This window comes from Lonchura striata, chromosome 18 (assembly GCF_050655825.1).
Source record: "Lonchura striata isolate lonStrDom1 chromosome 18, ASM5065582v1, whole genome shotgun sequence".
NCBI lineage: Eukaryota > Metazoa > Chordata > Aves > Passeriformes > Estrildidae > Lonchura > Lonchura striata.
Genome location: NC_140720.1, coordinates 15,102,447 through 15,130,149, shown reverse-complemented (window position 1 = coordinate 15,130,149; position 27,703 = coordinate 15,102,447). Strand labels below are relative to the sequence as shown.

The window sequence follows — 27,703 nt, the reverse complement described above, 5'->3', positions numbered from 1 at the left end:
AACGAAACCTCTTTTTGCTCAGATAGGTCACAGATTTAGAAAGGGATAGAAAGGTACTTAAGAGTTCTATTTTCTCACAAATGTTTCCTAAGCTCATGAAAAGCCTCTTCAAAAACGCTCCCGACAGAAAGCGATTTCAGCTCTTGTAACATTGCTGCGTGTAATGGATATCTTGCCATTACAAACACCGGCAGCTCCCAGCCTCCACCCTGGGAAGGGGAGCAGGGAGGGCACCTCTGCGACGGGCACGGGGCTCTGCGGGTGGCTGGATCCCGGTGCTGACGTCCCTGTCCCTGCAGGTACCTGAAGGAGTTCCGCACGGAGCAGTGCCCGCTCTTCGTGCAGCACAAGTGCACTCAGCACCGACCCTACACCTGCTTCCACTGGCACTTTGTCAACCAGCGCCGGCGCAGGTCCATCCGCCGCCGCGACGGCACCTTCAACTACAGCCCTGACATCTACTGCACCAAGTATGACGAGACCACGGGAATCTGCCCCGAAGGAGATGAGTGAGTAAAGGCTGCACCCTGCTTTTCAGGCATTAGGCTTTTGGGATCAGGCCAGGTGATGATTCCAGCCGGTTCTTGCAGAGATGAGGCAAGTCAGCAGTAAAGCAGCTTTGTCACATACGTAACATGAGACCAGATGTAAAATCTGGAATAGCAGCCCGTGTGCTCCAGGCCTGCTGCAGAGATAGTACTGAGGGTGACTGAGATGGGAATTCAGCTCTTGGGAACTCACTGTGCTCACGAGCTTCAGCATCTTCAGCAAAGCTGAGATGGGAAAAAACAGCTCAATGAGACAAATGAGTTTGGAAGCACTCTGTTCTCTAAGTCCCTGACTCTCAGCTCTTGCTCACTAGCAGGGTAACTTAGTTTTTCACAGATTGAAGAAACAGGAGGAACTTTGTCCTCCAGTCTGCCTCCTGAGTTATCTGTCTCAACTCATATCAGTTTATTTTGTCTTTCTGAACTCTTAAGAAGCCAGTAGAAAACAGAGATGTACCGAGAAAAAGGCAGCATGAGGAAGAGTTTGGGTTTTCTGGGTGTTCTCTCCCCATGACTGCAGATTTAACTGGGGAAAAACTGCAAATCTTTCTGCTGTGTGTGTGACAGACCCCAGCAATTAAGGGGTTAACCTGCTAATATAACTTTAGCCATGTGACAGATGTGGGATAAATAATGTAGCCAAACTGTGGTCAAATATGGAGAGTGTTTTATAGAGAGATGCTGTAAAAAGATGGAATTTCAGTTCCCTTTTGTGGTGCCAGTATAAACATACAAAAATGCTATTCATTGGCAAAACTTCTTATTTTTCATCTTGATTTATGTAAAGTTTTTGTGACTACAATAGAATGGAATAGTCCCTCAGGCCTGAGGCTTCAGTTTCAACACTTTCTTCCTTGCTAGAAGAGATCTGGAAAGAGCTGGAAATGGGATTTTTGTGGGCTTTGGCTTCTAGATTACTGCTTGATACATGGCTCAAGCTCAGTGAATGAAAGCCATTGTCATCTAGGAACCTTTGCTCATTTATATTTTTACCTTAATACTGCAATATCTGAACTTTACTCATTCCATTTTGTTATATTTCTGTTTTATTTCTCAGTGTAGATTGTTTTTCTGCCTGAAAAGGGAAACAAAACAAGTTAAAATGGTAGTTTTGTAGTTGTCCTTCCTTATCCCACATCCTTGCACTTTTCCAGATCTCTGGCAACCACTCGCCCTGAATAATAAGGTGCTGCTGGATTCATAATCCAGTTTTCTTTTAGGGAGGGAAACTTACATCCATTGTAGTGACAGGTTTGGGGGGTTCTCTGAAGTGTTGGAAGGCACAGCATAAGAGAAGGGGCAGAGTTAGCAAAGGTGGTGTCAACTGCAGCATCTTCTCTCAGCAAAGTGTCTTCTGGTAGTTGAATCCCTCACCTGTGTGACTAAACCTTGTCTGTTCCTGCCCTCCTTCCTTCCTCAGGTGTCCCTTCTTGCATAGAACTACTGGAGACACAGAGAGGAGGTATCACTTGCGCTACTACAAAACTGGAATCTGCATCCACGAGACAGACTCCAAGGGAAATTGCACCAAGAACGGAGTCCACTGCGCCTTTGCTCATGGGCCCCATGACCTGCGCTCACCCGTGTATGACATCAGGTCAGTAGAGCCTGGGGCTCCTGGGAAAAGGGTAATTTCTGTGCCCAAATGGAAAAGGAGATGGTGGAAAAGGTAATTTCTGTACCCAAGTGAAAAGTGAGATGATTGAAGGGCAGTACTGCTTCAGCCTGAAGTGAAATGAGGCGAGATATCCCTTCCTAATAAGGCAAATATAAAAAGCCTCCGGGGAGGATTCTCAAAATGGGGGAAGGAATCATACTTTGGGAACTGACGGAGGGGGTCAGAACAGTGCATCTGAAGTTCCCAGGGAATGAAGACTTATTGCAGTTGCTGTTCAGCTAAAGATGTTCTGACAAAACATGCATGGTTGAGATGCACCCACTTAGCAAATGCTCCAGTATGTTAGTTTTTACACACATTTATCTGACTCTTCCTCTGCTCAGTCTGTTTGTTCATTTACCTCTGTCCCTGAAGAGAGCTTCAGGCGATGGAAGCTTTACAGAATGGTCAGACAACATCTGAAGGAGGCATCGAGGGCCAGTCTGCAGTCGCTGCCAGCCATGCCATGATAGAGAAAATACTCAGTGAGGAGCCGAGGTGGCAAGGTGAGTGTCACCAAGGGTCGGTGGGGCTGGGAAAGTTTGGTCTTTGTGAGTGCCTGCTCCTGTCCTAAAGTTTTATGTAGTAAATATGGATTGTGGTCATCTCTCTTGACTCAGTAGGATTTTTTTTTGCAGATACAACATACGTGTTGGGAAACTACAAGACAGAGCAGTGTAAGAAACCCCCCCGGCTCTGTCGCCAGGGTTATGCCTGCCCCTACTACCACAATAGCAAAGACAGAAGACGAAGTCCAAGAAAACACAAATACAGGTACTGTGTACAGGTACAAATACAGATCCTGGGTATTGTACTTCCCAGCTGAATGGTGCAGTATATTGGAAATCTGTGGTGCAGGAGACAGGATTTTAACCACTAGATAGTTGTTTATGTACTGAGTGGTATGAAGGATGGACTGTTACTTCTTCCTAGCAGAAAGATAACAAACAAAACAAGGAGTTTTCCTGTATATAGTAACCAGTACTGTAATAAATGAATTGTTAAATCATGTTACAACTCTGATTTTACAACAAAGAGAAGCTGTGTCTCACTTTCCCTTACCACACAAACCTCTGCTATAGAAAGTAGAGCAGGGAAGAGAAAACAAAAGAAAGTTTTAATCCCCATCTAGAAACAAACTCATACAACAATGTGTTCATGGTAAAGGATTCAGAATCATCAGGCTGCTTGTTGCGTATGCCTGGTGATGGGGATCATGAGGAGGGACTGTAGCTGGACATGCATTCTTAACCAGCTGCTAAAGGCTCTGCTTTTGAGGCACCAGGGTGTTCTGTCACTCAGCTGTCACTGGATGTTTTCAGTGTGCTGTGTCTCCCTGAACGCATTTCATCCAAATTATAGGCCCTCATTTCCTCCAACACAACAGAGCTTTTGTTGTGGTCTCAGTGGGGCTTTTCCCTAGTTCCTTTTAGAGAGACATAGGAGCAGACCAGAAAGGCAGGAGTGAAAATACCAGGGATGCTCTCACTTCTCTTCCCCACCCCCAACATTAACAGAAATTTTTGAATTGGCACTGAAATTCCATATTTAAAAAAAATTAAACAGGCAGCAATCAAAGGATTGTTAATCTCAATGCTTTAAGGAGAGGTAGAACCACTAGGGCAGTCTTCAGGCAGCAGCCAGGAGCTTTTTGCCCCTCTCTGGGCCCTTTGGGAAGGGAAGAGGGGAAAGCTTCGCTGCTGCTCACCACTCACTTCTGTGTTTTCCCCTCCCCAGCTGATGGGGCTGTGCTGGTGCTGCTATCTGCTTCCCTCTGCTGTTGTTTGAGGGAATGGTTAAGAGCATAAAGAGCAGGGGAAGTAGGTCACGGCAAAAATTCGGATCTGGGAAAAGGAACCACTCCTGGCTGGGAGAAAGAAAACGGCCTTGCCTTTTCCCCAGTGACCTGACTCAGCCTCTTTTCCACATGGCCACATTATAAACCTGGAAACATACTGCTGTAAGGGTATTATGTGTTTTAGGATTAGCCAATTAACTTCTTAGCTTTCTATGAAGGTGCAGTTCCAAAACAGAAACCAGACCCAGCGTCTCTGACACTAATCACATCAGCTGCTGATATTGTTATGCTGGTTCAAGTTGTATTTCGTTTCAAACAGAGAATTAAGCCATGTTTTTTTCATTGGAAAATTGGGAGAAGGGGGAGGAGATGCAATAGCAGCTGGGTGGGGTCTGGGGAAGCAGCAGCCAAACAGATTATACAGCTGAGGGTGGGCAGCCAAACCTGCCCCCGACTGAGGAATTGTAACATCACAGAATGGTTTGGGCTGGAAGGGACCTTAAAGCTCTTCTTGTTTCACCCCCTGTCACGGGCAGGAACACCTTCCAGTATCCTGGGTTGCTTCAAGCCTCATTCAGCTTGGCTTTGAACAGTTCTAGGGATCCAGGGGCAGCCACAGCTTCTCTTGGCAACCTGTGCCAGGCCTCACCACCCTCACAGAGAAGAATTACTCCCTTGTATTTAATCTACACCTATTCTTTTTCCACTTAAAGCTGTTCCCCCTTGTCCTGGCAATCCAGGCCCTTGTCCAAAGTCCCTCTCCAGCTCTCCTGGAGTCCCTTAAGGTGCTGGAACAGGCTCTGAGGTCTCCCTGGAGCCTTCTCTCCTCCAGGCTGAGCACTCCCAGTGCTCCCAGCCTGGCTTCAGAGCAGAGGGACCCTCAGAGCACCTTTTTGGCTCTCTCTGGACTTGCTCCAGGAGGTCCACATCCTTCTGATGCTGGGGGACCCAGAGCTGGATGCAGTCCTCCAGGAGTGGATCAGGGAGAGAGAATCACCTCCCTCCACCTACCCAAAGTAATCAAAGCTCAGAGCACACCTGTGAGTCTGATGCCTTCTGCTGCTTCCTTGTTTCCACAGATCTTCACCGTGTCCCAGTGTGAAGCACGGGGACGAGTGGGGAGATCCCAGTAAGTGTGAAAATGGAGACTCCTGCCAGTACTGCCACACTCGCACAGAGCAGCAGTTCCATCCAGAGGTACAGGAACCTCCTCACTCCACTTAGAAAAGCAAAAGCATTCCAGTCTTACAAAGTAAATCACTGTGCTAGGTGGGAGAGGATGTGGGCTGCTTGGTCCTGGGATGCAGAGAAGCTGCATGTTGGGAGTAAATTGCAATTCAGCTGCTTGACCGAATAGACTGTATGGGAGGAGGTAAGAAAAGTAGGGGAAAACTCAAATATAGGAGCAGTTCCAGGTATGGGGGTCCTTTGGAAAGCACAATGTGGGTCTGCATGTGAGCAAACAGCATCTGTTTCCTAGACTAAGAGTTTGTGGTTTGTGTTGATAGCGCTAAGCACCACCAAGCTCTTAGCTGTGAGCATGCCCAGAGCATTCCAATATCCTTACAGAAAGTGTAATTAAGACCTTTTCGTAGTCTGCTTCATGTTACAGTGTTGAAAAGCTTTGTGGGGCCCGTATCTGCACAGTAACCATTGTCACCGCCTGTCAAACTGGGGGGAAAGGGAATAATCCATTTGCTACAGTCCTTGTCAATGGTTTGTTATTTTCCTTGCAAACATGTGGCTGCAACTTTCTGTGCTGTCATCTGTCAGCTGTTTCCTACCTTTTGCCATTTGTAATGTCCATGGAGCTTCCAGTGAGTCTGAGGGACTTCATGGCAGATGGTGACCTTTGGGTGAGCTGGTGTGTGGTGGGTTGGTCTCTGGGTGAGCTCTAGCTGTCATGGGCATATTTTGGTGTTTCCAGAGCTATAATGGGTTTTCCTTTCTTTGAAGCAAAGCACTGAAATGGTCACCCTGAGCTCTGCTGGCCTTTGCACTTCTTATCTGTGTCCCTACCTTGCTGTCAAATTTCTTCATAGTATTTCTGTACCGGGTGGTCACTGTTACTTTCTGTTAATTTCTGTTTGGTGTTTTCTTTTGTTTTGTTTGGTTTTTTTTCCCCATCCTTAGATCTACAAATCCACCAAATGCAATGATATGCAGCAGTCTGGCAGCTGTCCCCGAGGACCCTTCTGTGCCTTTGCACACGTAGAACGTACGTGCACTACTTCTCTCATCTTTCCTGGATGTTTGAGCTGTGGAAAGCTTCTGACCAAGAGGGTTTAAATGCAGAGCTGCAAAATCAGAGCTCCTGTGAAGGGTTAATTTTGATTTCTGTAAAACTGTGCTGATGTGGGAGGTGTTGGCAGAGCTGGAGGCAGTAGGTGGCCTGTAGGACTCAGCCTTTAGCTCTCCCTGCTCTGTCTCTTGAAGGATCTCCCTTTGTTCCCTCTCTCCTGCTCAGTTCTCTGGGTGTCAGTTCAGGAGGATGGAAGTGGAGAAAGCTGCTTCTCTTCTGTACATGGATGAACTGTACCTAGCTAAATTGCCAAGTGTCATCTTAAAATGCTGAAGATAAAATTCCTGATTATAGATAATTTATTGATCCATTTTTTTTAAAGAAAGCTATTTTACTGTTTATGAAGTTTTACTTAAACTCTAAGTCTTTAAATCAGGTTGGAGAAGAAAAATATGTGTTGTTTTTTTTTTTTACTGCTTTATCTCAAATCCTCTTTTCTCAATAGCTCCCTGACTTATAGGGCATTATTTCAATCCTCACTTTAATCAACTATAAACTAGTGATGCAGTTTTGGTTGTGGAAGTTCTACCTGCAGGTGGTCCTAATATTCATAAATAATGGTTGGTTTCTGTCCTAGGGCTCTTCCTCCGTTGCTGCTCTGCACTCTCACTGCTGAATTTGCAATGATCAGAGCAGGTTATTCACTAGATTTATTCTGATACTGACTCACTACATGGCCTTGAGAAAATCTCTGTTATTTGATTATCCTTTGTAAATGAGGGAATTAGTAATTGCTGCCTTTGACAAGGAATGAGGAGAGTAAATTCCCTACAGGTTGTGCTGTTCCTCTTATAGGAAGCCTTGTTGACAAGCAGTAATTATAGCTGGAGTTGTGGGCTGTAATGGCCCAAAACACAGCAGTGCAGCTACACAGTGGGATCCAGCCAGCTTTAGAAAATGAAATCTTGATAAAGGAACAGTGTTTAGCAAACTTCCTTGCATATAATATAGTATTTTTGTTTAGGGATGCCCTAATCCTAATAAGATTACTACACTTGATATTATATTACTTAGAGTAACCTTCTGTGGCATGTAGGTCATTACAACTTGGTAATTTCTTGTGCTGTCATATGGATTTATATCTTTTAGTCCTTCCTACAGAGGTCAACAAGGACAGGCCTAATGCAATTAAAATAACAGGAATCCATTTATTATGTCTACTCTTAGCCTGAGTGTTTCTGATTAATAGCAGGAAACCAGCATTTTGAGGATATTTAAATATAGATGTAGTGTCAGTTCTATAGTTTTTTGTGAAGATGCTGAGTGTTAGATGTAAATCCTACAAATCTACAGCATCTCTACCTTCCACACCAGGGTCACTTTTTTTTTTTTTTTAATGATTCGTAACGAGCACAGATGGAAACTTTAACTCCCTCAGCTAATTATAATGCACCCATCAACTCTGTGCTAGGCAAAGAAGGAAACTCTGCTTAGTTCAAGAGAACTGAATGAATAACACACAATTCATCCAGAGAAGATAATTTTGGAGCAGCATTAATGATCTAAAGAGCAGCACAGTGTGTATGTGATGACAGTAAAAATGTGAGGAATATTAGATAAGCAAACAAGCCAAATAAGGTTTCTCCTTACTTCTGCATTTTTAAGTAGGTGCTTGTGGGGTATTTTTTCTCTCAGGAATATCTGGGTGTTCTTGTTCCTAAATGTTTTGTGCTCTGTGGCAGTGGCTGAGCTTTGAGGGTGTTCCTGTGCTTTTCTCCCGCAGAGCCGGCGCTCAGTGAAGATTTGCAGCAATCCTCAGCCGTGTCCAGCCCCACCCAGACAGCTCCTGTGATGTACATGCCCTCAGCAGCTGGGGACTCTGTTCCAGTCAGCCCTTCCAGTCCACATGCCCCAGACCTTAGCAATGTATGTAGCCCTGGGGAGTAGCCTTGTCCATATTGTGCAAATCTGTGTTTCTCTGAGTCTGTTCTTTCTCCCAAGAAAAGTATCCAAAAGCCTAGAGGATATGAGATTCTTCTTCTAGTTCTCAGTTCCATTATTTTTTTTTTTTTTTGCACATACATTCAGTGGCTTTAGTATTCTCCTCTCATCTATAAAATTCCCAGGCCTTCCTTTCTGTGCAGGGTTTGTTGATGTACTTTCAGGAAAGTGGAATACATCCGCACACGCAGTCCAGCTCCTTCCTGTTTGGAGGTACACATTGGGCTTAGCTTCCAAGACCTATAATTAAAGGCTGTGAGCCAACAGCCTCTAAAGTACATAACTACAATTGAGTTTGTTTACATATGTAATCTCAGAGCCTTAGCCTGTGCATATTGTGTGGTGCATTATAGGATATCCTTAGTTCCCTCCCTCTTGTACTTCTGGAGATAGCTAAACTCTGGATATGTTTCAGTAATGCCCCCAGATTGTTGGTAGTTACTTGTCCATACAAGAAAGAAGATGTCTAAGTGCTGAACAGATAGAGTCAGATTAGAAACCCATGGAATGCTAGACCACATTTTTACTTAGATTTTTCTTTTTTTTTTTTTCTTTTTTTTTTTTTTGTTAAGTCTTTCCTGTTTGTACTGCACTTGATAAGGTGTGTAACCTTTTCAAATGGTTGGCTGAAACTTTGAGAAGGTACTAGACACGAATTTAACTCATTTGAAACTGATCAGACTTGAGGTGAACTCACCTAGGACCTCTGCTTTATTTTATTCCCTCTCTTTGAGGAGAGAAGCTGTGTTTGAGCCAACCTAGCAGTTCATAGCTGTCCTGAATTGGATTGCAGGTAGAATTCCAAACAGATCTTGAAAAGGGGCATAATATTGTCTCTTATTAAATAACACTGGAAAGCAATAAAAACCAAAACCCCTTCATCTTATGAAGGTATCATTTAAATTCTCTGAAAACTGCAGGACAGTTGAAGATATCTTCTACTTTTTGGCTGTTTAAGTCTTGTCTATCTCAAGCTCTTTTTTAAACAGTCTTTCCTAATCCTTGGATATGTGCCAAATGGCAGCACATGTCTGTCTATGACTTCATCACTCCACAGGGCATCTGCATGTAGCTTGCAAACAAATATGGCTTTGCTGGTGATCATTTTACATGATGAATTAATCAGAGAAAAAGGTCCCTGTAGCAGCCAGCCTCACGTGGCCTGTTCTGTTTTGTATTTGTACTGTAGGTGTGGAATAAATCAGGAACTCTGCCAACTAGCCCCACCTCCACCACAGTGAGTAGTTATCTTTGTGACTGTAGGGAAGCTTGGACAGCAGAATGTCTATATAAAAATAAAATAAAAACATTGTAGGCTGCTCCTTTTTTTTTTTCTTTTCCTGATGCCAGCCCAGACTGTGCCACATTTGAATCTGTGATGTCTGAAGCACAGTCGTGCTTGCCAGTGGAGGCAGATAATTCCTTGTCCCAGAGAAATGGGATATTTGTGTTCATCCAGGTGGACACATTCTCTAAAACTCAACTTCCTTTGCTGCTGTCTGTGGCTTCATCTACAGTGCAAAACTAGCCTTGTTGCATGTGATTGTGATCCCTGGTATTAGTCCAAAGAATGGAAGTGTTGGAAATCATTGCGTTTTTATTTAATGCAGCTGTTGATACCTGAATTGTGTCTGCATTAAATCTTGGAGATTTCCAACTGGAAAGTAAAAAATAGTGTATTACATATAGCTCAGATGTGCCTGATTGTTGTGACTGCCACAGCACCTTTCCAGGTTCCACACCACTCCCCAGATTCAGGCAGGAGCCACTGTAGCCTAAGGAAAGGGAAGAGTGTTATGGTGATTTTGGGAACCTGATCAGTCACCTCTGAGGCCTCGGAAAGAATAAATGTCACTAGAGTTGTAGGTTAGATTTTCCAAGACTGCACTCCAAAGTAACAACAATAAAACTATAATTGTGGGACTGTGTAAATTCAGTGGAACTTTTTCCTGTTTTTTAATGAGTGTTTACTGGAAGCTTGTATGGTTGTGTTGGCTGTCAGTGTGATCAATCTACAAACAGTGACGTGATTGAGCACTTCCATGGATGCCTCTCTTTGAGCAATTCCTGCTGTCTGGCTGTACTTTCCTGACACTTGTTCCCTCTGTTAGATTCTTTGTAGGAACAGCAGTCTTGGAAGCCCATCTAATATATGTGGGTCTCCTCCTGGTGCCATTGGGAAGCCCCACAGCTTGGAGACCATTGGTTTTCCTCCAGACTCAGTCACAGCAGCTGGCAGCTACAAGAAAGCACCGGGGTTTGAGCGAGAAGATCAGGTTGGGGCCGAGTATTTGAAGAGTTTCAAATGCCAGGTTAGTGGGGAATATTGGCTGGAAGAGCTGGGGGAATGAAAAAGAATAAAAAATTGCCCAGTCTAGCTTGAATGGGGTTTTGTTTATGATGGAACAAAAGTGGGAAAGCTCTGTTCTCATAAGAGCAGTTTCTGGATCTCTGCTCTTGCTTTCAGTCTCCCTTCCAGCCTCTTTCATCTCACATCTGGTCTTGTCTCCCTTGCTGCCATCACACACCCAGTTTGTAGAAGTCGAGCTGCTGCTTGTTTTCCTAACCCCTCTCAACTTCTGTCTTGTGTTGACCCTGGGTAGCTTCCCACATCACTTCTTGCTCTTTCTTTTTCCATGTTTAGGTCCTTGCCAGGAGTTGCTGTGTCTTTTGCTCCATTGTCTCATGGAAACTCATCTTTCCTTCTGTCTTTCCACTCCAAACTCTTACCTTGGTCTCCATGACTTGGTTTGTCCTCTGTTCACCATTCCTCTGGTGTATTAAAGATGTCATGTTAGTTGTCTCTTGTTTCTGTGGCTGTATCATTCTGATCCTTGACTCTCTCCTGTGGCTTCTATATTAAATTAGAATTCCTCATTCTTATTTGAAGAACCCTCTGAATATTACCCAGCCCTCATCTTTTAATGACATTCCCTCTTACCCCTTTTGGATATCCTAGTCTTGCCTTGCTTCTTCCTCAGTCTTGTTCCTGGTATTATGCCTTATTCATGCTGCTGCCTGGGACAATCTCTTCCATCTCTTTTGCCACACATGAGTTTTTCTACAGTCAGTTTCTTGCTGTGAATTTCCTTTCTTGGTGTTACAATTAATAGTTTCTCTGCACCACCCCTTCCAACCTGAGCCCAACCTAGAGCTTGGATTTTTATTTCAGTTTTTATTTCTCACTGGGTTGGTAATTGTATCTTGATTTGGGGGCGGGGGGATAGTTACTTGTATGAGAAGGTGCCTGCAAAAGAATCTCCTACAAGTTCTTTTGGACAAGAGTATAAAAAGGAGTAAGAATACCAGGTCTGTGTTGCCTGAGAACAGAGAGGACAAGAAGTGCTGCTTTCAGCCTGACTGTGTTTTCACTTTGGTCTGTGACATTAAAGAAGTCAGTCTTAATGAGCCTGTACTGCTGTGAGAAAACTGTGGAAATATCCTGTCCAGACAAGGTCTTGCATAAAATAGTTGAATTTAGAAGCAGACTCCATGGGTTTTATTTATTTTTATGGCTTTGGGAAAATATGGCCAAGCTTTGCAGTAGAGCCAGTCCTGAGCACTGTTTAGTCTAATTAAAATGATGCAGTGACAAATCCAGATTAAGCTATATGCATGTGTGCTCTCTTATCAATGCTCCCTTTGTCTGGCCTAAGGGGGATGTGCCTTAGGAAACTGCAAATTGATGCAACACGTCTTTGGGGGTAAAGAGCAGAGCATGCTGTGATCTTGGCACTTCTTGCAGGCACAGCAGCTTGTAACAGTTGTTTAGAAACAAAAGGAAAAACATGTCCTCCTTCTCTGTGGCCTCTGCTGCAAAGGAGGAGTGAACCCAGAGCTGGAGGACTGAGAGAACCCCTGTCTGCTGCCAGCAGAGGCAGGGTGCCAAGGAGGCCCTGCTTTGGAGAAAATGGGCAGCAAGCCTAAGCCAAGGAGAAAGGGGATGTAGCATGAATAGGATTCATAAAAGGAGGACCAGATGATGAGCATTTGTATCTGAAGTCAGATCTGTGCTACAAAGTTGCTGTATTTTGCTCAATTTTGTGGCTTTAATTAAGCAAAACCTGTGTTAAATAGGAGTAAATAGCTATTAAGGTATAGACAGAAGTAATCACAGTTGCCTTATGCTAGGCTTCTACAGATTAGGTGTCTCATAAGTGTCCTGATTTAATTTTACTTTAATCTATAATTACTTACTTTTCAAATTCTACTGTAATTCCCTTTGGCTGCAGTGGGCACCAGAGATTCTCAAATTTCCTGTAAATTAGCTCAATAATGAGGCATTTAACTTTGTCAGCTCCTGTGTGAAAACGTCAGAGGAGACACTCTGGCTCAGTTCTGCAATGGCCTTGTCATTTTTCCCCTGTAGAATTGGTACAAATAGTTTCTCACTTAGAATGAAAAACACACCTTCAGTCTTAATAGATTCCACATAGTTTATGGTAAGGCTGAGCCAGCAGTTAAAGCTAAAAATACTTTTCCCAAGTCCCAAAACATTTAGCAAGCTGGAGAAATGCTGGCTGCACTGGAAAGACTTGAATGCCACGACCAGGAGGTGTTCCCAAGTCTTGACACACAGCACAGTAGGTTTGTTCCATGCTGGTCAGAAAACATTTAGTTTCACTCATAATTTATGTCCCTTGTTCTCTTCCCTGACTGCAGCAGAGTGAGCTGGAGAATTTCAGCCTGTCCTTTGAATGTTTGTCTCAATGTGTGCCCTTTCTAATGTTATTCAGAGCTAAAGGAGACTGGCTTAGTGGTGACATTTTGCTTGCTCTATTTTTCCCTTGCATTGTGTGAATTCCAGGCATTGGGAATTGAGGCTAACTTGGAAATATGTTCACTTTTCTCCTCCTTAAAGAAAAAAAAAGCACTTCCAGTAAGACTTAACTGCAGCAGAGGCAGCTCCCCACGCTGGCAGGAAGCCTCTCAGTGGGGGCACGGCTGCGTGTGTGCCCTCCCCTCAGCTGCTGACGTCTGAGATTGCACATTTTGTGTTCAGCTGAGTGTCAGACAGGGCAGGGCTGTGCTGGGTAATGCAGCAGCAGCTTTATCAGACACTCACAGAGCACAGCTCTCACACACAGAGGAGAGCCAGCCCATCATGGGCTCCTGTGTCGTGAAGATGCTCAGCAAAGTGAGAGAACACTGCAGAAGGATCTTTGTGTCCATCTCCCAGCTGCCTGTCTGCCAGGCTTTGACCTCTCTGCCCATGGGCATAGAGCTGAGCAGAGAAAATGATTTAATGAAGTAAAACCAAGGGAGGAATTCTTGCACTGCTCTTTTGTCTGTCTGGTTACGTCACCCCTCTCCAGCACTCATTTATCTTTGTCATGAGACTGTTCAGCCAAGAAGTCAAGGGCTATCACTTCACTCAAGGTGGTGCCTCATGTGCTGCTGTGGCACATCATGCCTCAGTTTCCTGCAGAGATGGTGCCTGCCTGTATTTGGGATAAAAACCATGTTTGCTTTATGGCTGGAATGTGTCTGTGTTTCACACTGGGGGGTTTGGGGAGTGAGTAAACAAGCAGGGTTGACTCCCATCACTCTGTTGCTGCCTCTCTGTGCCTAGAGGGTGGGATTGATCTCCCTGTGGCATGTCACAGCATGGGAGGAAGGCCTGCAGCCAGACTGACAGGCTCCTGAGGCCACTTCCCAACTGAATCCAGCAGAGCTGACTGATGTTGCAAGACAAGAGAGTTAATATTCATTAAATATATAATGCTGAAAGGACTTTAAGCTGAATTTTTAGCCTGGATAGTAGGATTCCAAATGTGTATTGGCATTCATGCAGTTTTGCAGTTCCAGACAACCTTGGCCTCACTTATGTTTTCTACCTTTGAGCTGTTATGTTAATGGATGAGGGGAGGATATTTTGTAAAGTTAGTATGGTGATGTTGCTTCGAAAATTGGTTAGTTATCACTGTGTTTTACTTGGCAATCTTAGCTGGGAGCTGGAAAAGTTTGAGGAAAAACATAATCTACATACTTTTATTTTCCCCAAACTGAAAAAATATTTGCATAGTTTAACAATGCAATCTGCCTCCCACCATTTCTGGCCCTTTCTGGGTCTTAGATGCAGTAGGGCTGATGAGTTAGTTATAGCAAGGCAAAAATAATTTGGTTTTGATCTTGGTTCTTAGAATGTGCTTTGTGCTAGCAGGGGTCTTACAGCAGCATTAAAGGCAAGTGTCACTGTGACAAGTCTCTGCATAACTCGAGGAGTGATATCTTGCTATACAGAAAGCAAATTTCTTGGAATGTTTAGTTTGCTGTGCTTTTCCTCTCCCCAAATTCTCCAATGCCTTGAGCAGCCCAAGAGAGGAGTGGGCTGTGTTTCCCATGGCCTCTCCAAAGCCAGCAGCCAGGCATTTTTAATTTTGCTAAATAATCCCTCTGCTTATCTTTTGTTTTGTTTCTTTACTTCAGCAAGCAAAAATGAAGTCTCACTCCCTGGAACACAGGAGCCAGGAGCAACCTTTGTTACAGCCCAAACAGGTACGGAACTGCTGGTAGGGCTCTGAGCCAGCTCAGGGCTTCCAGCACCACAGAGAAATCTGTGGATCCAGACAGCTCTGCAGGGAGTAACTAACAGTCCAGACACCATTAGGGATGCTCAGCTGGAAGGATTACTTTATGAAGATGGGATGATTTGCTGGAGGTGTTATTTGTGAGTAGTTAGACTGAGTGAATTCAGGGTAGAGTCATAGGGCTGGACTGTGCAGAATAGAGTCTTCAAATTACAGAAAATTGAGCTGGAATAGATCTCTGGAGTCATCTAAGTTCAAGGATTTGACAAAGGGAATTTAATATCAGGTTCTAAGTCGTGTGCTGAACTAAGTCTGAGTGGGTGATTGTGTGGCCCATGGATGTGATTGCATGCAACTTGTGGGTCACAGGAGTTAATTCTGGGGCAGCCTGAAAGATGTTTAGAATACTGGGGGGGTGGGGGGACATAGAATGGAAAACAGTCAACAGAAATTAAAGAAAAGCTGTTAATCTCTCCCCACCCCCAGCCCAGTGGTAGCTGTAGCCATCTGTTAGGTTGGAAGCAGGCAGGAAACAGGTTTGCTGCTGTCATTTGGCTCCTTCCTGCACGTTTCTGAAGGGGTTGTTCTAGAAAGTTGTTTTATTTCCTACCTCTTTTGCTTTCCACACTCTTGTTTCAGGACATCCTGGGCATTCTCCCAGTGGGGAGTCCACTGACATCCAGCATCTCCTCTAGTATCACCTCCAGTCTGGCTGCAACCCCCCCGAGCCCCGCCGGCACCAGCAGCATTCCAGGCATGAATGCCAATGCCCTTCCCTTCTATCCAACCAGTGACACCGTTGAGTCTGTCATAGGTAACTTTGCCTTTTTCACTTATGAAAATAGGGCTTCCTCAGCCATGGATCTCCAGGTATGAGACTTGGAATAATGTGGGTGTTCCAGTGACCTCCAGTTTTCCGTGTCTGTCAGTGCTGGCAGATTCTTGAAGCTTGTTCTGTGACTGTGACACATCTGATGTTTCCTGCGGGTCATTTTGGATGAAATTCACCCACGGGACCAACTGAAGGCCTCTGAGCCACTCACTCAGAATGTCCATGGTGTACAAGGGCCTTAGTTTTAGCTTTGTCAAAGTGACAAAGAGGTCTTGGACTAGGCAGGAAATCACAGGGGCATTTTCCACAGTTAAACCCCTCAGTTCTAAATGACAATTTTATAGCCAGAGCTACCATCAGGTAGATTGTAAGGACTTTGCCCTTTGTAGAGTGTAGGACAGAGGCTGTAAGAGAAAGGGAAACAGGAGAGTCCAGAGAGTGGAGTCACTCTTAGATAGGTACAGGCTTTTTGGTCACCTGTTTTTCTTCCTTTTTTTCTTTTTTTTTTTTCCTTTTTTTAATTAAATATAACGTTTCTGAGGTGATCTCACTAATTTGTTAAAAATAATAATAGAAATGAGTGGGCACATGTGGGATGGAATTATATTGATCATCATTAGTGATGAGACATGTTCAAATAGATACAACAGTTTCAGGCATTAATAAGCTTTATTTTACCCAATATGAGAACCTCAGAGATGTTTTTCAAGTGTTCCCTTCTCCTGGTATTTCTTTTCCAAGTGGCTTTTTGGGAAAGCAGAGACAAAGCACAAACCAGACCCAGACATGCCGTAAGCCAGTGTTCCTGTACATAAGGGGCAGACTTAAAAGAGCAGTTTGGGGAAGACTTATGGGATCTGCTGTTAATTAATCCGATTGTTGTTTTCATATACCATTTGGGAATACTTTTAAGACAAAAAGAAACAGGTCAGGTTAAAGAACCTGAACTGAAAAGCTGCCCATGACACTTCTGCCAAACCATCTGAGACCAGGATAGACCAGGATGGAGAGTAGGGCCCTGAGAGGTAGCGAGCACAGGCTCCTCTGCATGTAGGCTCTTTGGGCCACCCTATCTCTTGAAGTTGTTGGTCCTTTATAACATAATTGGTACCTCTGTGTCTGGCAGAGTCTGCCTTGGATGACCTGGACCTGAATGAATTCGGAGTGGCTGCCCTGGAGAAGACATTTGACAGCAGCACAGTGCCCCACACGAGTGGCATCATGATAGGTACATGAAAGCAACAGAGCTTTCTTTATCTTCTGCCAAGCAGTGTTGCCCAGTCACCTCAGTGGAGCCAGCCCAACCAAGCTCTAAAACCAGTCCCAAAATTACATTGGTTAAAACAGCAATTACAACAAACTCTGGCAACCCCTGAGCATCTTTGAAGTGAGAGCTTGCCCTTACTGACTAGCAGAGCTGAGCTGTTGCCATTGGGCCCAGCTGTCTTAGGGATGTTTCTTGAGACTGAATGGGACTTGCCTGATTTTTTTTTCCCTTTTTTTTTCTTCCTTTTTTTTTTTCTTTTTCCTTTTTTTTTTTTTTTTTTTTTTTGAATGTGTAAGTGGACTCCAGAAGGCATCTGATGCATTTCAAATCAGGCCAAATTATAACAATTTGCATTTTAAGCAGTAAACTCTCCCTAGCTGTAACAGGAAACTTACTGACCTGGTAATGCCATCCATCTGTCAGAGTGTCATCATGGTCTGCTGATTTTGTTCCTGTAATGTCTGTCTCATTTTGATACATGGAGGTAGGCTAAGGCCTCTTCTACCTGTCTCTGATGGGTGCCCAGGGAAAAAAAGAAATGTCTCATAACTTCTTTGGAATTGGTTGTAGTTTCTGGCTACCCTTGCTGTGTAAAGCAGCTGTTTGAGCAGGATTTAACTGGTTGTCTGAAGGTTTCCAAGGGAACTGCACTGCCTGGAGCTGTATTGAGGTGGGAAAAGACCTGTGGAAAGAGTATCACTTCCACTTCCCTGCCAAAGATTAGAGCCTGTTGGAGGTTTTTTGTTGCTGTCTGCTGCCAGCCCTGCTGCTGCTGCTCCCCCCTGCAGTGCCGTAGGGATTCTCCCCTTCTCCCTCTCTTCACATCAGGCCTGGGTGTTGCCTGCTGACCTTCTAAGGAGGGACATAGATGAGGACAGAGCAGGGCTGAGATCTCCCTAAATCTGTGAGTGGCAGGCAGAAGAACCTCTGGTGTAAGGGAAGTTGATGTCTTTTGTGGTTAGGCTTTTGTTTATTTGGGGATTTTTATTACTGATAGATTCAGGCACTCAGGTATGTGTAATTACAACCAGTCAGCAGTTTTAGTGGTTGAGATCATGGTGGTCTTCTCACTACAGGTTGTTTGGAAGTATAAAGGCAGAGGCAAATGTTTTAGAAGTGAATTTTTCGTGACAAAGTATTTTACCAGATACCAAATTCATCTTCTCTAGACTGACAGGGACTGAGCTCTGCTCAGAAAACCTTTTGTTCCTTGGCCACTGAAAGAGTAATCCATTGAATTGTGGAGGGTCTTAACGTATGTGGGTCATGGGATAGCAGCTTCAGTGCTCCTCTTAAAGGCTGAGAGGGGAATGAAACCTCAGGAGAAGGAGGGAATCCCGAGGGGCTCAGGGAGGAGAAAGGGAACCTGACACCTCCTGCTCTGAACTCCTGCCTATGCCCACACCTCATGTTCATACATAGCCATCCTCTCTGTGTGTTCTTTGTCCAGGTGGGAGTTTGCTGCAAAGTTCTGCTCCTGTAAATATCCCCGGGTCCCTTGGAAGCTCTGCCTCCTTTCACTCCGCCTCTCCTTCTCCACCGGTCAGCCTCTCATCGCATTTCCTCCATCAGCCCCAGGGACACTTAAGCCAGTCAGAAAACACGTTCCTGGGGACATCAGCTTCTCATGGATCATTAGGTAAATGCACAGTCTGTGTGTCCCATGTACATGCCTGTCTGTGCCGTGTAAGTATTTTCTTTTCAGTTGGCTTTAATTTCAATGTGTTATTTCACTGCTGCCATGTATCTCTTCTTCCCATGAGAACAGCAACAGGACTAGAAGCTGTTTTATCAAAAGTCAGTTAATACCTCATGGACAAGGGAGCAATTTCCTCTTCTTCCCTTGTTTCTAGGCTGGGAAAAAGGGGCACATAGGTTAATTGCCTTGCTCTGATGATGCCTTTCAGGGAAAAGAGCTCTGTCTTTTCCAGCACCAGCAAAGCAGTGCTTTGCTGAGATTTCATGTAAAACTCAGAGCTGGGTCCTCAGCTTGGCTTAGTTTAGACTGCAGTTTTCCCCCAGGACTGCTTGTGGGCCAGATCTAGAGCTTCCAGAAGCTCTAGAGCAGGCCTGGACCATTGGAACTTTTTCTTCTGTTTGACACTCTGCACCAGTTCTGCAGTGTGGACTTGCCAAAAAGTCAGTGTTTCAGTTTTGTCCCCTTTGCTCCTTCCCCTCCTCGAGGGTCTTTCTCCTGCATGAGGGACTGAAGAAAGAGAAATTACTTTGGAGCTTCAGCTGTATCAGGGAATTTAGCAGACAAATCTGTTTTATTATCAAGACACGGGATTACCTTGAGAAATAAAACTGTTTGGCCTCCAGGCTACAGGGACACCAGTTCTGCTCATTTCTGTTTGTAACATTAAATATTAATTCTCTCTCTTGATGCTAGACATAAATGCCTCTTAAAATCTGAGATACACTTTAATCTTTACTATTCAGCTTAACCTAATAAAATGATTACATGCTTGTGTAAGCTCTTTCTGCATGCACTTATCTGTGTAACTGCATCCCTTGTTTGCACAGCCCAAGCCCATGCTTCCATGCTTGCCATTGCTGCTTGTTTGGCTTTAACAGCTTTTACAATTACTGTAATAAAAGACATCAGAAGCCATCTCTGCTCTTAATTAGGTTGAGGCTGGCTGTTTGTCCCAGTTTTTGTAAGGAAAGGAAAAATTGCTGTTTCAGAAGAAATTAGTTATGCTTATCTTGACTGTGTATTTATACAAATAAAAAACTAAAAATTGCAGGAAATTCACAAATGCATTTAAATAATTTATTTATAAAATATATTTTTCCATAAACATAACAAATCCTTTGCTGGGGTTCTGAGAAGATATTTAAATAGTATCTTAGCAGTTGGCAATCATCTGTTCCATTTAACTTAGTGAATGCACATAACATGTCAAGTGTGTAATTATCACTTATTTGTATTGAAATTGAGTTAAAAATACCTAGTTCTGGGCTGGTTTCCACTGTGCTAGGTGCAAAATGTGCAGAGAAGGCTTTCCTGCCCAAAGGGTCTTGATAATTCCAATGTGAAATGAGAACAGCAGATGGAAAGAGGGAGTTAAAACAAATTACAAGATCAGCCTGGTCAGCACTGTGGCAGAATTTGTGGCTTGCCAGCATCCTGCTTAATGCTGGGTTCCCATTCAATAAAACTGAGGTTTAAAAAATAAAATGTGAATTGGGATTCCATTAAAGCTTCTTGCTTTCAACTGAGCACCCTTCAGAGCAGCTGAAATGGATCTGTGGTAAGTGGCCCAAGCCAGCAAAGATCCCTTGCTGCTTTGCTGAATGAGTTCATGTGCCTAAGCCCTTGGTGAAGACAATTTTGTCACTATTTGTGTCTTGGCTGGGACATCAGTGGTGCTGGGATAGACCTCAGTGAGAGGCTCTTGATTCCAGGGTTCACTTGCAGGCACAGTTTAGCTACTGTGAGATCAGAATTATCGATTGCAGCTCAATTTAGGAATATTCCCAGCCATTGGTGAGCACCACTGCATGAAAATTACTCCCACATCAAATTGGAGCAACGTGTGCGGGTCAGAGTCCACACTCTGTCTCAATATTCCATTTTCCTACTAGTTTCCTCCTGAATGCAAAGTGTGGGTACCTATTTTAAGTGAAAGTTATTGAAAGAGTATGAACATTGGACTCTGGAAAAATAGCCAGTTTTGTATACAACTGATATTCTACTCTTTTGTCCCCTAAGCCTTGAATTTCTTCCTGAAAAGAGAGTTTATTTGAACAAGCTAAAATAGGGAAATGGCTAATTAGTTTTCTTTGATGCTGCTCACTAGCTCAGTGCTAGAACTCTGCAGAGGATGAAGCAGATACAGATACCATTGTCTCTACTTGTTTATAAACAGGATTTTCCAGTTCTGTTCCTTGTGTATGGAAACAGTAATGACTTGGAGCATTTTTGTGTCACTGTTTGGAACTCAGATTCCTTTTCTAAGCCCCACACTGAGGAGACAAAAGCAGAAGTTTCTTAGGGTGTAGGGTGGGAGGAAGCACCACTTGGGCTCTGTGAAGCAACTCTGGTGGCTGTGCTGCACTGAAAATTGGGAGGTAGAAGCAGGTCAGGGGCTCCCCTGAAAGAAGGGGCATTCAAGCTGGCAGTCAGCTCTGCTGTAAAAGTGATGCTTCTAAAAACAGCCTGATTCAAGAGTTGCTTCCACTCAGTGTCATGGTTCCTCCCTGCCTCAGTAAAGATGAGTGTGTGAAATTCCCCTATAAAGTCCCTCTGTGGTGGACTCCGGGTGCAGGGGAATGAAACTGATTTTTAAGATTACTTTTTTATCCTATTTGCTCATTTTTGAATCCTGGATTTCACAGGGTTAGGGCGGAAATGGGGAAATTGCCAGCACCTGTGACATAACCCTCTCTATTTCCCTGTGAAACAGGTTTAAATGGGATGAACAGCAGCATATGGGAACACTTTGCTTCAGGGAGTTTTTCGCCCAGTACCTCACCTGCATTTCTGTCAGGTCCAGGTGCTGCGGAGATGGCACGGCTACGACAAGAACTGGATGAGGCCAACGGCACAATAAAGCAGTGGGAAGAGTCTTGGAAACAAGCCAAGCAGGTACTTGGGCAAATCCTGGGATTAGGGAGTGTAAAGGAGTAGGGGGTATCAGCCTTTCAACAGGCTCTTTCTGGCCATGGAGGTGATGGACAGAGCTGTAGGTTTTACAGGTGCTCAGCATTCTTTCCTCTCCCTTGGAAATCACCAAATCTCTTGGTCTGGTGAGTTCAGGTGCTGAAATTGCAAGGCCAGATGTCACAACAGATGCCCTGAAGTGTTTGACAGTCAGACCTTTGATCTACAATAATTTATCAGTGTGCAGAGTTCATCCCCTGTGAGCCAGATGAGTAGAACCACAGCCCAAAGCAGATGGGGTATGTGGAACAAGCAGTGCCTTGAAGTAAGGCTCCAGACGTGTTTCAGAATTTGGGAACAGGCCAGATTGATCAGAACTGGTGTGATGAGGGTATGGAAATTGATAGTTTTGCCTGGGTTTCTCTTTGGAGACAGACCAAGTTTTCAGACTGCTTCTTTTACCCTCTTTGTTGGGACTTGCAGGCTTGTGATGCCTGGAAAAAGGAGGCAGAGGAAGCAAATGATCGCGCCAACACAGCTAACATGGAATGTGAACTGGCCCGGGAGCAGAGGGAAGCCTTGGAGCTGCAAGTGAAGAAACTGCAGGAGGAGCTGGAGAGGATCCACACCGGGCAGGACCCGCAGTTCCTGCGCTCCTTCTCTGACCTGGAGACGCTCTCGCTCTCGTCGCTCTACACCCTGCAGAAACAGCTGCGGGCAAACCTGGAGAAAGTGGACAAGGTGAGTGCCAGAGCTTGGCAGGGCAGGGCTCTGCCCCCTCTGCTCCTACAGATCACAGCTTTTTCCCTTTTCTTTATGAGACTCAGAAATCAGAAGCATATCAGAGCACTTCCAGCTAGATGTAATCAAAGTGAGCTCTAGCTGGCTCACAGGAAGATAACTCCATCTTCTTTGTGCCTACAGTACAGAATGTAAATCAATCAAAGCTGCTCTGTCGATCCTAAAGCTCCTGAAAGGCATCACACTGTGCTGCTTTCCTTTTGCTTCAGGAGATGAGCAGGGCAGCCAGCTGCAAGCCCTCCCTGGCCTTCCCCAGGCCACGGCGGCGTGCGTGGCGCTGACGCTGTGCCCTGTCCCCTCTCTTGCAGGCGGTATTTCAGATGCAGTCAGTGAAATGCCTTGACTGCAAGAAGGAGAACCGGGTGGTGTTACCGTGCCAACACGCGGTGCTGTGCGAGACGTGCGCTGAGGAGGGCGAGTGCCCCATCTGCCACCCCAACAGGCCCCACTCTCTGCAGTCGTGACCTTCCGAGGACGCTCCTTCCGATCATATCCTATAGAACTTTTTAACTTTATACATACGTACATATATATATGTATGTGTATATATATATATGTATATATGTGTGTGGATGGGCGTGGCTGTGCACGTGTAGGGACGTGCACACACACGCACATGCACACATGAAAACAGAAAATTAGTTGCAGAGCACTTTTTAATATTTTACATCCCGTATCTAAACTGCCCCTCACCCGTGCCCCACTAATTCTAACTCTTGATGAACCTTGAGAGCTGTTTTTAATACAGATCAAAGGGCCATTTGCAAAGAGTCTGTGTTTCTCCTCTTTTCTATTTAGGTGATAACAAATTTTTGACTATTTCCAGAAGGACTTAGAGTGGGCAAGAGGGGCTTCCACGTGCTTTCCAGAGGAAGAGTTGAGATCACGGGGAGGATCGAGGTGGTTTGAAATGACTTGCTCATGCCTTCGGTCCCCCTGCTCTTTCACTGACCCAGCTTGGTTAAAGCCGTCCTCCCTGATGGGAGCTCTGCCAGGCTCCTGCCTGGAGGGCCTCACACTGCCCATCTCTGAATGTGCAGGAACTTTGTCTGTTGTTTAATCAGCAAAGTTCACTTTTTAAATTTTTTTACACTCTTTGTATATTTGTATGAAAAGATGAAAGAGGGAAAAAAAAAAATTTCTATTGGACCTAGAGCAAGCCAAGCCCCAAAATTCAGTGACCAATGTTCACTGCTGATGCAGCCAACATGTTCCAGGTCTGAGCAGCCTTAGAAGTATTGCCCTTGGGTGAGCCAAAGCCCTTTATGAAGGAAATTTGGATGCAGAGGTTAGTTCTCTCCAGGCACCACTTTGTCTGGTGTCTGTTCAGAGACTTTTTACTGTTTCAGACCAGATTAGTTTTGTTTTAGCCACAGGGACCTGATTCGTAGTCACTGCTGAAGTGCATGAACCAATTCCAGGTAGGCTGAGCACATTTTTGTTGCCTGTGTCAGCAGCTCAAGGGTGGTTTGTGGATTGCTGGCTCCAGAAATCCTGGTGCTGGAGATGTGTGGTGACAGAAACAGTCCAGCAGGACAGAGAAATGCCACCAGCTCAGTCCTGCCCAGCAGCTGAGCTTTCCTGTGACTTTCCTTACCAGCATGTCCATTGGATTTTTACATCAGGTGGATTGCAGTAACCTGCTGGGATCTCAACCAAAAGGCCACTCAGTTGACTAAACATTTTTATTTTGCACAGGGATGCTCCTGTGCTGCCCCTCCGTGACCTGGAAAAGCACTGGAACCTCCAGCAGCCCACTATTGTAGGAAAACTGAATTTTTACCAGAGCCTCTCAGAAAGCTTCATATTTAATACAAACACATAATTAGGTTTGTTTCCATAATTCCACCTTTCCTCTCCATGGAAGGGGTTAATATGCATTCCCAGATGATCTCTTAAGTGCAGCTCTGTGTAGTTCTTTTTTATGTTTTCCCATTAACTTGTTTTTGGGTTTTTTGGTAAAAATGCTTTTTTTCCATGTGTATTTTATTGTAACTAGCATCAGGTTTTTAAATTTTTTTTAATGGAGAGACACTGTTGAGTGACTATTGTGGCTATGTTGTTTGGTTATAGCCTTTGAATGTCTGTGCCATGGGGCAGCATATCTGCCTTGGTCTGATCTTAAGGAAAGACCTTTTATTAAAATACATGAACATTTCTCTTTTTTTTAGGAAAAATAAAAAATTAAAAAAAAAATTAAAAGTGGGGGGGGGAGGAGGAAGAAAAAGCCCATTTAAGAAAAAAAAAATTACTAAAAAGTTTTTTTTTGTAACTAACTTAAATCATAGGAAATAAACTCTTGAATCAGATCTTTAATATTTATAAGCAGCAGAGCTGATCAGCCCATTTTTGGCTATGGTTTGTAACACTTTTTATGAGCATGGAGGTTTCTCTGCTCCTCTGCCTCCCTGGGGGCTGCTCAGGGGTGATGCTGCCTTTTGCCAACCCTCTTTTTCCAGATGTGTCCAGCAGCAGCTCTGTGATTCCAACAGGGAATCCCCTGAGGGCAGCCTGGGCTGTCTCCTGGGATTTGCAGTCACGGGGTGATGCAGGACTTGGGGGGGTTAAGGGCAAAGAGCTGTTTGCCCCCAGTTTCCCTGGGGTACAAGGAAAAATTCCAGGCCAGAGAAAATGTGTTTTTCCCTTTTGAGTAAAACAGTTTCTCTGTTTTAAAACTTACACTGAAGGACCAAAGAATACAGAATTTTCACCTGTTTGTGGCCCTTAAATTTTAACTTTCCATTGCCACACTGCACTCATGGCAGAGCAGCCTGAAGGAATTAGCACTAGACCCTTCCCTTGCCCCCACCCCCACCTCTCTCAGCACTCTCTTTGCACAAGCACATAGACTTTCTCACTTTTCTCTGGTTCTTGAAGAAACACTTCCTAAATTTAGGTTTCTATCAATTTGTTTGCTGCTTTAAAAAAAGGAAAAAGGAGAGGAATATTGAAATGTGAATTTATTTTCTTAAGCATCAGATGGAAAAGAGAACTTCATCTTTGCATATTTTGTGAATGTTCTGGTGGGCTATTTAAAGACAATTTCTGAACCAAATGAGGTGGGAGCAGGGGGAAGGAGCAGCATTCCTGACCCATTCCAGCAGTTGTTGCTGCCTGCTCCGTGCAGGAAGGACAAACTATAATCACAGCACTGCAGTTGAGGCTTAAAGAGTCAGCGATCAGCTTTTGTCTGGTGTAAAAAGAGCTGAAATAAACCTGGTGCTAATAAGTGCAGCCCCTGTCACGTACTGTCAGGCTTCCTTCTGAAGCAGGAACTCCCTTTTCAGGACACACAGTAACACAGCACAGCTGAGGGGGCTTCAAAACAAAAGTGGGATCCACAGGGTTCCTTGGGGAGCAGCCCAGCTGAACAGCCCCAACCACGTCTGGGTCCTGTCTCCTCACACAGACTCCTGAGTGGATAATGACATTTTCCTCCCCAAAATTTTGGGGGCTTCAGAAGAGCTGACCTTGGTGACGAGTTGGGCAGGTCGAACACTTCTGAGTTGAGAGCTGGGGGAAGGAGTTGTGGTTGTGATGTGAAACCACAGCATCCTAAAGGTCAGTAAACTTTTACATTATTGCGGCAAACCAACCTAGAAGCAGCTGGCTTGGGACAACACTAGCCTGGGTAGATCCAGAGCAACAAGCAGGGTCAGAGCTGTAGGTGAGAGCCAGGAGCTGAAGGATTTTTAGCATTTTGGGCTAACAGGACCAGTCTGAGCTCCTCTCCAGCCTTAGGTGCCGTAGCCATGTGCCTGCAGGGACCGGGAAAGGTCTCGGAGCTGGAGCACATTTCCTAAAGCAGATCCCACCCCTGGGGGTCCCTGCAGCTGATCCCCTGCCGAAGGGTTTTACACTTTTGTACATCTCTGAAGCTGAACCTGAGCCACTGGCAAGGCTTGTGCAGCTGAGACAATGAAGAGAATTCCTTATCCTGGGAGGAAGCCCGTAACACTGAATGGACTCAATCATCCCTTGCTGTTCCACCAGCCTCTGAACCTCCTCTCTTCCTCCTTTTCCCCTATCTGAGAAGGAAGAATATTACCAGTGTTTTCCTCCAGAGTTATTATAATCCTTGGAGTGATGGCCAACAGCAAAATAGATGTTACTGATGTAAAACCTAGTATTTTAAAGGTGAAGTATTCCTGCAAAGTAGTGACTGCATTGGAGAGATTTCTGGGGCTTCCCCACTCTGTAGCTTCCAATGTTAAAACAAAATAAATACAGTATACATTTAAAAAATAATAATAATACACACTGCAGTATTTCTGGTGGCAATTCTTGCCCAGTCCCTTCCCTGCTTTCCCCAGGAGGAAGGGCACTGGGCAGAGGCGCCCCTAGTCCGTGTAGAAGTTGGCAGAATGGTGATCAGTGGTGTAAAACGTGTTGTTGATTCCATGTATAGAACTGTGATTTCAGCTGTCGTTCTCTCGTACTCTGTAAATATGTGTTTTGGCTGTCGGAAACCTGGTTTAGACTCTTTTCTTGGCAGAGTGAATTTGCATGTGGGGCTGGAAAGAACTCAATCTGTGTCACAGTTTCCAAGGGCAGGATGGATTTTTTTTTTTTTTAGACGACAATAAATTTTTATTTTTTTGCTAAGAAAAAAAAATACAAACTGAAGCGGTGTGTGCGTGTGTGGTGTGAGCATGGGTGCCCGGGTGGATGTGCAGCCCTGGGCTCTGCTCTGGGCTTTGGGAGGGTGGAGGAATCTGGGCTTTGGAGCCCTCAGAACAACTCTGTGGCCAATTTTCACACTACTAAGAATAATTCCTCTCTGAGCTCCCCTTCCTTTTGGGGGTGTTGCAATTCACTTTCCTGATGGAGGTGTGGTGAAAGAGGGGGAACATCAATGCAATGTGGTTAAGGTGGGGCAGGGACCTCTTTGGAAGTGGCAAATCCAAAAAATTCTCATCCAAATTCTTGGTCTGGACATGGATTTGTGTCCTGGAAGAGCCAGGCTGGGCAGAGCTGAGCTGTGCCTGCACAGTGGATGGAGTGTTTTGTGTGCTGGCACCCAAAAGAACACACCTGGCCTGTGGATTCAAGAATTACCTCTTAGTTTTGGTCTAATTAATGCTTCAAAGATGCATCAACCACTTCCCATTAGCCCAGTCACAACAGTATTCTGAATGGGCCCGTTTGTATTGCAGATTATTGGTAACTCAATAAAATCAGTAGATCTAAGTGCCAGCCCCTTCTCTCTTGTGGTCTGGCCATCCACCTGTGTCGGGTTCCTCACCAGGATTAGGAGGATGATGATGGAGACTTCTTCCTCTTCATCATTCTTGCATTTGCCAGGAGCTGGTTTTGTGTGCTTCAAGCCTTATGTTTTAATGTTTGGGGTGTTCTGCTCCATGGGGTTAGTTGTGTTCTGACTGGTTCAGGTTTATTAGTCTTCCTCTGTAAAAGGTG

The 27,703-nt window shown here is 44.6% G+C and overlaps 1 protein-coding gene across 6 annotated transcripts in view; it reads left to right on the top strand.

Moving 5' to 3' along the window:
• The window catches only part of UNK (unk zinc finger), a 41,976-nt gene extending 17,787 nt beyond the window's left edge, over nucleotides 1–24,189 (top strand). The window contains exons 2-17 of one of the 6 annotated variants that reach the window (XM_021541668.3): nucleotides 300–509; nucleotides 1,969–2,145; nucleotides 2,581–2,711; nucleotides 2,844–2,979; nucleotides 5,083–5,200; nucleotides 6,137–6,221; nucleotides 8,029–8,171; nucleotides 9,436–9,483; nucleotides 10,358–10,558; nucleotides 14,676–14,744; nucleotides 15,416–15,590; nucleotides 16,735–16,836; nucleotides 18,326–18,514; nucleotides 21,288–21,469; nucleotides 21,968–22,225; nucleotides 22,594–24,189. In XM_021541668.3, coding sequence (XP_021397343.1) covers nucleotides 300–509; nucleotides 1,969–2,145; nucleotides 2,581–2,711; nucleotides 2,844–2,979; nucleotides 5,083–5,200; nucleotides 6,137–6,221; nucleotides 8,029–8,171; nucleotides 9,436–9,483; nucleotides 10,358–10,558; nucleotides 14,676–14,744; nucleotides 15,416–15,590; nucleotides 16,735–16,836; nucleotides 18,326–18,514; nucleotides 21,288–21,469; nucleotides 21,968–22,225; nucleotides 22,594–22,749 — 2,380 coding nt within the window. In that variant the 3' untranslated portion in view covers nucleotides 22,750–24,189. The remainder of the gene's footprint in view (nucleotides 1–299; nucleotides 510–1,968; nucleotides 2,146–2,580; nucleotides 2,712–2,843; nucleotides 2,980–5,082; nucleotides 5,201–6,136; nucleotides 6,222–8,028; nucleotides 8,172–9,435; nucleotides 9,484–10,357; nucleotides 10,559–14,675; nucleotides 14,745–15,415; nucleotides 15,591–16,734; nucleotides 16,837–18,325; nucleotides 18,515–21,287; nucleotides 21,470–21,967; nucleotides 22,226–22,593) is intronic. The other 5 variants (XM_077787349.2, XM_085556982.1, XM_021541671.3 and 2 more) reach the window with 5 other exon arrangements.
• The last annotated feature ends 3,514 nt before the right edge of the window (nucleotides 24,190–27,703 follow it).